At 43.3% G+C, this 10,679-nt stretch overlaps 1 protein-coding gene across 1 annotated transcript in view; it reads right to left on the minus strand.

Annotated features, from left to right (window-relative positions):
- Positions 1-10,679, minus strand: part of ANTXR1 (ANTXR cell adhesion molecule 1) — a 238,597-nt gene that overhangs the window by 87,094 nt on the left and 140,824 nt on the right. The window contains 1 exon segment of the mRNA XM_029231442.1: positions 9,684-9,779. Coding sequence (XP_029087275.1) covers positions 9,684-9,779 — 96 coding nt within the window.

A 10,679-nucleotide genomic window follows, 5' to 3' on the forward strand; every position in this document is an offset into this window, starting at 1 on the left:
GCATCATCAGAAAATCTACAAACAACAAATGCTGGAGAGGGTGTGGAGCAAAGGGAACCCTCTTGCACTGTTGGTGGGAATGTACATTGATACAGCCACTATGGAGAACAGTATGGAGGTTCCTTAAAAAACTAAAAATAGAATTACCATGTGATCCAGCAATTCCACTACTGGGCACATACCCAGAGAAAACCATAATTCCAAAAGACACATGCACCCCAATATTCATTGCAGCACTATTTACAATAGCCAGGTCATGGAAGCAACCTAAATGCCCATCGACAGATGAATAGATAAAGAAGATGTGGCACATATATACAATGGAATATTACTCAGCCATAAAAAGGAACGAAATTGGGTCATTTGTTGAGACGTGGATGGATCTAGAGACTGTCATACAGAGTGAAGTATGTTAGAAAGAGAAAAACAAATAGCGTTTATTAATGCATATACGTGGAACCGAGAAAAACGGTACAGATGAACCAGTTTGCAGGGCAAAAATTGAGACACAGATGTAGAGAACAAACGTATGGACACCAAGTGGGGAAAGCGGCGGGGTGGTGGTGGTGGTAGTGTGATGAATTAGGTGATTGGGATTGACATATATACACTGATGTGTATAAAACTGAGGACTAATAAGAACTTGCTCTATAAAAAAATAAATAAAATTCAAAAATTCAAAAAAAAAGATTTTGACTCACTGAAGGTGCAGGTGATTAGCATATTTTAGCAATAAAGTATTTTTAAAAATAAGGTATGTAAATTTTTTTTTAGGCAATACTCAGTAGACTACATAACCTTAATATGCACTGGGAAACCGAAAAAATTCATGTGACTTGCTTTACTGTGGTGGTCTGGAATGGAACCTGCAATATCTCTGAAGTATGCCTGTATATGTTTTAGATTTTTTTGGTTGCGGTAAAGTTCACATAACATAACATTAACCATTTAAAAGTGTGAGCTGGCTGATTATATTGGGTGCCACCAAGTACTATGAAGATGCTGCTCAGCTGTCAGTAGTGACCTGGAAGAAACACACAAAACTCACACACACCTCATCTGTTTTCTTAGTTCTGTTTACCCTTGTGCAGTGCAATTAAATCAATATATCGCACTTGTGAGCCTGTGTACCTTTCTTCATGAAAGCATTTAAAGCATCGTCAACATGAGTGTATGTCCTGGTTATAAGAATCCAAGGATTCAGGGAAGGAGGAAAGCCTTAAGCTTGTGTATGAGATGCTCATGAAGAGATGAGATTCATGGGACACCCTGAGAGCAAAGGGAGTAAAGGAACCCACATTGAGCTTCATTGGAGACCACATTGAGGAACCCAAAGAAAGGAGAATGGAAGGCATGGGGCCCTTCATCTGCTTTAAAGGGGATTAGAAGCATGTGTCATGGATTGAAGAAAAGGCTATCATGCTGAGAGCAGCAGAATAACACTTTTGTGGTATTTGGTCTTATTTGGAACCACACAAACAGCTTTGTTGTTGTTGTTATGAAAAGAGGACCCTGGCAAGACAACAAAAGCTGCATTTCTATTTTAAGTCAGCACAGAAGGGGTAAGAAGACAATGAGTCACAGTCATCCACCTCTGTTGTTGTGACACTTCATCCTAAGAATGTCCTTCCTTCTGTCCCGTTAACTCAAAGGCATGGGGCTACATCATACTCAAACTCATCACAAAACTTCATGTGTTTATTTTTTAAAAATTGAGACATAGTGCTATTTATACTGTAGCATTACTTCAAGAATTGAAGATGTTTAAAATGGTGAAAATTTTCAGTTTCTTATTAATTTTTAAAAGTGTATTATTTTATAACGTTGCACAGTTTTGAATGTTCTGTTCTGAACCTATATCCCCCCCTCCAGTCCTGTTATTTTCATAGGGCTAAAATTCCATATGAAGTGATATTTTTAGGAATACCCTTCACGTTATGGGAGAAATAATGGTATTTAGAGAACTTTTGATGTATCTGCTACTCAACCATTGTTAACTTTGTAGAGAGCAAAGGAAAGACCAATGATAGGGCCTGACTTCCTCAACTGATTTCTGGTCTTCTGTGCTTTCCATGCGTAGTAAAACCCCAAGGAGTCTGAGTAATAATATTCCTTGGGTTTTTGGTAATTTTCGATTGTGAACTCATGTGAAGTTTGCTTTTACCTATGGGAATCTTATGAAGACTGAGCTAAGGGATCAACCTGCCAGAGTTTCCTTTTGCAGGCTCCTAAACACTTCCAAACTGTGATCCCTTTCTCTTAGCTTGTAATTTACAGAACCCCAAGTAATAAATATTTGAACTCTAAAACTGAGAGGTTGTGGCTCTGAATTCTTAGGGACACACACACACACACACACACACACACACACACACACACACCTCATAGCTCATCCTTTTACTCAAGGTCTCAGCTGTAGCAGAAGACTCAAGTCTGACTCCCAAACTTTTATGGACCTATGTAAGGCTCTGAAACCAAATGTCTAGGTTATTGAGATTGGAAAATCACCACTGCTTTAGGGTCAGCTAACCGTCTGATTTCCAGAACCTTTTTTATTTTGTCCCTGGAAATGTCTATTTTCTTGTGAGCCTGGCTATGCATTTTAAACAACTTTTATTACATTGTTTTTCCAGGAAATTTTTTGTTTTTATTTTGCTAGGAAGTCCAGTGTATCACCAGCCAGGAGTAATTGATTTTTCACAAATGATTACCTCTTGCATGCTCAGAGGGGTAACTCAAATAAATGTTGTATTTAGATGCCTAAATGTTGTATTTGGAGCCTTTGATTTCAAACATCGCATATCCTGGGACTTCTGGGCTGATATCTTAATTCCAACTCCTTTGCTACCTCCCTGGCCTCATAGGTTCTGTGTGAGGAGAAGCCGTTAGAAGAAAGCTGTGTATAGAAGAAATGCCAATGAGATCTGAAAAGCCACCTAACAAAAGGCTTTAATCTCATGGATGGAAGGGGATGCTTGCTCTCATGCTTTTACAATTTAGGCTTCCATTCTGATTCCTCGACCTTGTAATAAACATCCTTTTAATTAAAATCAAGACACCAAGGGAAACTAGGCAATGCAATGTGGAAAATGTCCAGGAAACATGAAATACTAGCTGATGACAGATAAATGGATCTTACTATACAAACAGTATAAATGTAATAGAAACCTCACAGTTGATTAGAGCTGGCCAAGTACCGCTTGAATCCAGTAATTTTACACTGTAAAAGTTTAGTAAAGTCTAGTGCCAAGGGTGTTGATCTAGAATGTAGTACAAGAAATTTTCAAAGAAATGAGCTCAACTTTTTTGTTTTTTACATTTGGAACTCAAATTCCAAATAATTTTTGGCCTCTCATCTTATCTCCCTTAAGACTGGAATTATTTAAAAGGCCAAATTCATACATAACTCAAGAGAGGGTAGTGGCAAGAATTTTAACATTAGTTGATAAGGCCTAAATGATGTACATGGTAATTTCAAAGAGCAGCTATGCATATTCTTCACTAGATGATGCACGAGTCACTGCGAAACACTGAGACAGTTAAAAAAAGTTCATGAATTCAGATTCCCTGAGGCTTAGAGGAGCATCTGGTCTGCCTGGGTTATGGGCAAGGTGATTCCAGCCACTGGCAGTGCCTGTGGGATCTGAGCAGGACACACAAGGAACAAGGGTGCGGGATGATGTTCACAGTGTGTTTGAGCTTGTTGGCATTGACACCCTTCGAGGAGGGCGGTAAAGAGGCCACACCTAGGGACCCAGGAATCTGACTTTCAGCCAATTCAGCATTCTCTGGGCTTATGTTTCCCAAACGGTCTTTGGTAGAATGTTAGTGTCCTTCCAGACATCAGGATGTCAATAGGTGTTTGGGAAGGACTAGTGCCCTTCTAGATGTCAGTATGTTAATGAGTAAGTGTCAAGGGAGGGTTCCAGGGTCAAAAGAAGTTTAGGTGGACAACGTCTGGAAATGCTGCCCCTGATACTTGCATCATATTTTGATGTGTAACCAGGTTTAAGGACCACAGGCCAGGAAATGTTGAAGGAGAGGAGTAGATTCACTTATAGGAGGTAAGAATATAAGGAAGCTACCTTAGCGCCAACATGGTTCCAATTTTCTAATTTTTCATGTGAGGAAATGAAGGTTAAAAGATTTGCCTTTGATGGAGGCAGACCTCATATTGATGGAGGCAGATCTCATATTGGAACCCCATTGTCTTTAATGACAGCTCGCCTCTTTCCAGCTCACCTAGGGGCATGAGGATGGTGGCGGGTGGGTTTCCAGGCAAGTCGCAGGGCCAGCCCAGCAGGGAAGAGGGAAGCCACGAGGGCAAGGTGGAGATGAGAACAGACTGGCGTGTGGTGCAGAGCTCTGAGGTGAGGGCAGGCCATGGCAGGGCTCTGCATGCTAGTGGGAAGCGACCTTGTCAGCTGCAGAGAGAGGTGTGTCCAGATGGGAATGGGTGGAGGCTGGAAAGGGATCCAGAAAGCACGATGAGTCTAGGCCCATGATGCCTGGCTAAGGAACTGCTTGTACTTGTCAGGTTTCTACTAAATATGCTTCAGTGAATCCCTTTGGTGATGTTAGGTTTGGTTGTCTGGCCCTGAAAATTAAATGCTATGCTTCAAGGTGTGGAGGGCATTATTTGAAGAATTTATTTTTATTTCAATTTAAGGCACGTCAGGTTCCTGATTAGTTTTTGTCCCTTGCAATTTGTCATTCATTGAACTACCCTGGAAATTCAATAAAGTGAATTAAACATGATCCTTTACATAATTCTTTAAAAACTGTTCATAAGATACCTACGAGGCCTTTAAAAACAAACCAAAACAAAAGGCAACCGCATTTTGTTTCTCTAGGGAGAAATTCTCAAAGCATGCACATGATCCTCTCCCAACAATATTTGCCATTATTTGAACAGAAATATAATGGTTTGATTTCACTTTAATGGTGTAGTTTAATTAGCTGGGCTGCAGAAGAATTCCAACTCTACAGCAGGATCTCTTTTTATTTTCTCTCTAGTTGTGGTAAAAAACACATAACCTAATCTTAACCATTTTTAAGTGTACAGTTCAGTAATGTTAAGTATATTCACCTTGTTATGCAACGAATCTCCAGAAACTTTTTCACCTGGCAAAATAGGGCAAGATCTTTTGATTCGGGGTTCCTGATATACAATGAACCCCCTAATAAAATGGGCAGATTTCTAGGATTTTATTTAAGAAGCTGATAAAAGTGTCTTTTGTTATGTAATATTTGATACATATAAAACGATGTGTGTAACATACATGTAATTTATGAAACCTGATAATAATAATACAAACACCCATGAAACTACCATGCCCTACAGTTCCACCGGTTTGTGGGTTCCTTTCGTATCCATTCCCCTTCCCCACTTTAGTTTAGTTTGGAAAACATATGAATTACATAGTAGGCACTGTACTTTTTGTGGGATGATTTTCTGTGACAAATTTCTCTGTCCCCTGGAGGAGTTCATTGTATAGTGACAGGAACATATATATGAATGAACACTTGTGACAGAATGAGAAAATTCGCTAATAGATGTGTGAAAAAAGTGCTATGAAAACCAAGGGAGGTTGGCGCTAATTCTCCCCAGGTGGGAAAAAGGAAAGCTACTGAGATGGAGTGATCAGTGAACCGGGCTTTGAAGAAAGAGGAATTGTTGACAGAGTAAATAAAGAAGATGAAAAGATTTCAGCAAGCGGAGACAATATAAGCAAAGAGATCATTAGTAGCTATGAGGTATGTTCAAGGAACCCCAAAGAATAGAGTGTGCCTGGAGATGGCCCTCCTTCCATTTAGCTCCTCAATGAGCTTTGAGATATACTGAGTAACAGCCTTGAGCCGGGCATGGTTATTCTCTGGGGAACTACAGCCCTGGCTTCCAATAGCATATGTCTACAGGGGAAGATTGACAAGCAAACGATCAGTTACAACGCCATGGTCAGTGCCATGAAGGAGTCCGCACAGGGTGCCAAGGGGGTCCAGGCACAGGGAGGAGTAGGTGGGAGGTGAGGTGGAGAAGTGGGGCGTGGCCAGGTTGAGAAGGGTCTACATACGCCATGTCAAGGAATTTGAAGTCTACTTTAGAGATCTTGAACAGTCAAGAGGATTTGGGGCATGGAAGTGAGTGGGACCATGACCTGATTATTTTTCTTTTTTTAAGGGGAAAAAACCTAGTGACAGTGAGAAAGGCTAAAAGAGCAGAACAAGTTATTGCAGTAGTTCAGGTGGGAGATGCAGAACCTCAGACTAAGGCAATGACATTCATTCATCCATTCATTCCACAACTATTTATTAAGCAACTAATGAGTGCCAGGTATTATGCTTATGCTGGTGTAGAGGGTGCAGATGGATGTATCAGATGAGATGGGGTGTGAGAGAAGAGGATGCTCTACAGACAACTGTGAAGTGAGAGAAGACTAGGAGAGACAGAGGAGACCTTGGCAATCACTCTTCAGTCTAGAGTTTGGGCAGCTCAGAGGATGGTGACATATCTATCGATGAAGAGCAGTTCTGGGGAAAACATGATGAATTTAGCTGGGACACGATGGGGAGAGATGCCTACATTTGAGATGCCCATTGGGTACCAATACAAAATTCCAATTTTGGGTATATATCTGAAGGAAACAAAATCACTATCCTGAAGAGATACAGGCACCCTCATGTTCAATGCAACATTATTTACAATAGCCAAGACATGTAAGCAACTTAAGTGTACATTGAAGGACGAGTGGGTAAAGAAGATGTGGAATAGTATTCAGCCATAAAAAAGCCATAAAAAAGAAGGAAATCCTTCCATTTGCAACAGCATGGATGGACCTTGAGGGCATTACGCTAAGTGAAATAAGTCAGGCAGAGAAAGACAAATACTGTATGATTTCATTTACATGTGGAATCTAAAAGAACCAACTTCATAGAAACAGATCAGATTTGTGGTTACCAGAGGTGGGGGCTGGGGTACAGGGTTGGGGGTGGAGGAATTGAGTGAAAGGTAGTCAAAATGTACAACTTCCAGTTACAAGATAAAGCTTGGGGTATATAATGTACAACAGGATGACTACAGTTTAGAATACTGTATTGTACATTTGACAGTTGCTAGGAAAGTAATCTTAAAAGTTCTTATCACAAGGAAAAATGTGTAATATGTGGGGTGATGGATGTTAACTTACTATGGTAAACTTTTTGCAATATATACATGTACCAAATCATTAAATTATATACCATAAACGTATAAAGTGCTATCTGTCAATTCTATTTCAATAAAACTGGAAAAAAGAGACATTTCTCACTAATATAAATTGAATGCCATACAGTACAGTTATATATTCCTATTATAGTAAATATTTTAAAATATTAATAATAGTAATTATTAATAATAATACAAGGAACAACCTTAAGCAGATATATAGATATTCCTATATAGATAATCCTTTAATTTTCACCATCTACCTATGAGGTCAGAGCTCTCATCGTCCTCATCATATAAATGAGGAAACTGGGGCACAGAGAGGTTAAGTAACTTGCCCAAGATCACACAACCAGTAAATGGTGGAGTACTGCTTGGCTGTTGTATTGTTCCTAGCTGTCCCCACCCAGAGGTAACTGTTTTTAATAATCAAAGGGACTAAGTGAACAAAGGGTGATGCCCACTACAACAGAAGCCCCAGGGTTCACCCCAGGCTACCACCAACACTCCCAGCCACCCTCTTCTTTAAGAGCCCTCTGAAAGTTTTCTTCCCCCGAGAATTCCAGACTTGAAGATATGCTTCCTTTTGAATCACCATAGAAAGCAGTCTGGCTGCCTCAGTGTTTTTTTTAACCTTAAAAATAAAATGGTTATGCAGCCTTAAGTATTTAAACATTTAAACCTGGGGCTGCTGTGCTTAAGACTGCTTAAAATCTTGGTGAAATCACTCCAGCCTGGATTACACTAATTGACCTGAGACTTGCACCTGTCCCTCCCACCAGGGTCCCTCCCACCCACACATTCTTGTCTGCTACAAGTCATCTTTTCCCCTCAAAACCAGAGGCTTCTGTTGGTGCAAAAGCCTCTTTCTTTCCAGAATCCTTGCCACAGGGATCCACATCCTGGCTGAGTTTTGCATTCATCCATTTATCATCTCTTTAAAGTGCTGTTTGAAACCGTTTCTCCCTTTTGTTCAAGTCTAGTGCTCTATGAGGCTTCAGTTTCTGTCCTACACACAGACTTGAGTCGCCTTGCACTGTATGCTAAATGCTGGATTTCCAGAGATAAAGTGAAGACAAGCTCTAGCCTGGAGATGCTCACCATCTATTTTCCTCTGCTGGGCCTGCCATGGAAGAACTGAGATGCAGGGAATGGAAGAAGCTGTGGCAGTGGAGCAGCGCTCACTTCAAACGCACCTGCCTGTACAGCGCATGCTCTGATTGTGCATGAAGTCAGGGCATGTGCTAGAACTAGAGTTGCAAGAGCTAATGTTTTTTTTTTCATTTGGATATTGCTTTGTTTGGTCTTTTCCTGGTTTGGGGGCCAGGGAATAGAAACTGATAGACAAGCACATATCATTTGGGCACGGCAGGTGATGGCGGGTTATTCCAGGCCCTGCACTATTTGGCGATGCTGGCCAGAGCTATGTGGTGGCTCCAGGTGACGATGATGGGGAGGAGATCCTTACTGATCTTGTGCTGGGCACATATAGGTGTGTCCTATAAATGGTAGCTAAATAATAAAATAAAGGTAGGTGCCCCTCTTTTTTTTTTTTTTTTTTTTTGCGGTACACGGGCCTCTCACTGTTGTGGCCTCTCCCGTTGCGGAGCACAGGCTCCGGACACACAGGCTCAGCGGCCATGGCTCACGGGCCCAGCCACTCCGCGGCATGTGGGATCTTCCCGGACTGGGGCACGAACCCGTGTCCCCTGCATCGGCAGGCAGACTCTCAACCACTGCGCCACCAGGGAAGCCCGGTGCCACTCTTTATTGTTAAAAATAAAGAGGCCTGAGGCACTTTCTCAGATGGGCTGACTAGTTGCTAAGACCAAGGTGGCTTTGGAAGAGTATCAGCTGGTGCAACTCAACAAGTGTGTGTGCGTGTGTGTGCACACGTGCACATGTGCCACACACACACATGCATGTGTATTTATTACACATCAAGTAACGCTCGTCATTTACAGTATTCTGCTGATCCTTCCTAGGCACTGCACCCAGAGCAGCCCCTTCAGCTACTCCACCCAAAATGGTGTGTCCATTGGCAAACCCTGACGCATACTGACTCCTAATGACTCATGATTTTATTGAACATGTTAGTTTCTTTTTTTTTGCATTATGTGGGCCTCTCCCTGCTGTGGCCTCTCCCGTTGCGGAGCACAGGCTCTGGACGCGCAGGCTCAGCGGCCATGGCTCACGGGCCCAGCCGCTCCGCGGCATGTGGGATCCTCCCGGACCGGGGCACGAACCCGTGTCGCCTGCATCGGCAGGCGGACTCTCAACCACTGCGCCACCAGGGAAGCCCGATCATGTTAGTTTTTGCCAATTTTGTAAAAATTGTACAAAAGACGCTAGACTTATTGTTAATTATTTACACAGTTTCTTGTTGCCCTCTACCTACTCATGGTCCTGTTAACCTGTGTCATTCTTTGCTTTGAGCCGCCTGAGGTCTGAGGCTGGGGGAGAAGCTTGGGGCACTTACCACGGTGCAGCAGAGGGGCCAGAACCACCAGAGGAGAGCCAGGGCCAGAAGCAGGAACAGGATCAGCAGGGCGATCGCCAGGATGGAGCCATCGGACTGCGGGGCCGAGAGAGAGGGCGGTCAGCAGTGGGGCCGGCTGTGCGTGCAACCAGCATGTGAGCTTGGGGGGCAAGGCAATACCTGTGGTCTCTCCCTCCCCGCACTCCCGTCCCCAGTATGCAGATTTAAGGCCCAGAGAAGAGCACAGTTTGCCAAGTAAACTGTGCTACCCAACATTCTGGGCAACACACTCTATGTAGTCAGTTCTCATGAGAAGTGGGTTTGTCTTTTCAGGGAGGCCCCATTCTTCGCTTTGAATAACAGCCTGAAGGACCAATCCTGCAGGAGACAGAGCAGATGGCTGCCTTTGCAGCTGGGCACTGAGATGGCCTACCACCGCCATCTGCCTCCGGACCATCACCCTGTGCCCAGGGACAGCCTCCCACTCCCTGGAACTGCTGTTCCCGCCACCCCTTGGGCTGGACTTGGGACAATTCTCAGAACTCAGCCTGCTTGCCTGAGCCTGTTTCTCATAGGTGCGTGTAAGAGACTCACGAGGCAAAGTCTAGAGCCCACTGATGGGATGTGATAAAGGGCGGAGGGATTCCAGGGAGTAGAGGGTGAGGCAGCTTCTGCTGACCCTGGGAGGGGAGGGGTGTGGTGACTGAGTCAACGCTGCTCTCGGGTCCAATGAAGCAGGCACCCAAGACAAATCATGCCCACTTCCAAACATGCCTAGGCCAGTCCCCAAAACAGACAGTTGCCGTGGCCTGACATGATTATTAACTTTCATCAACAGAGATCCCACTCCCTCGGTGTCAGTATTCTGGGGCTGCTGGTTCAAGGGAGCAGATTTAAGTCCCCCCTACCGCCCCTTCTTCCCAGCTACCGGGAGTGCAACCTTTGGAGCTGGGGGCGGGAGGCAAGTTGTCACAGGTATTAATTGTCATAGGTACC

The sequence above is a fragment of the Monodon monoceros genome, unplaced genomic scaffold (genome assembly GCF_005190385.1).
Source record: "Monodon monoceros isolate NGI ecotype Baffin Bay Population unplaced genomic scaffold, NGI_Narwhal_1 Super_Scaffold_19, whole genome shotgun sequence".
Taxonomy (NCBI): domain Eukaryota; kingdom Metazoa; phylum Chordata; class Mammalia; order Artiodactyla; family Monodontidae; genus Monodon; species Monodon monoceros.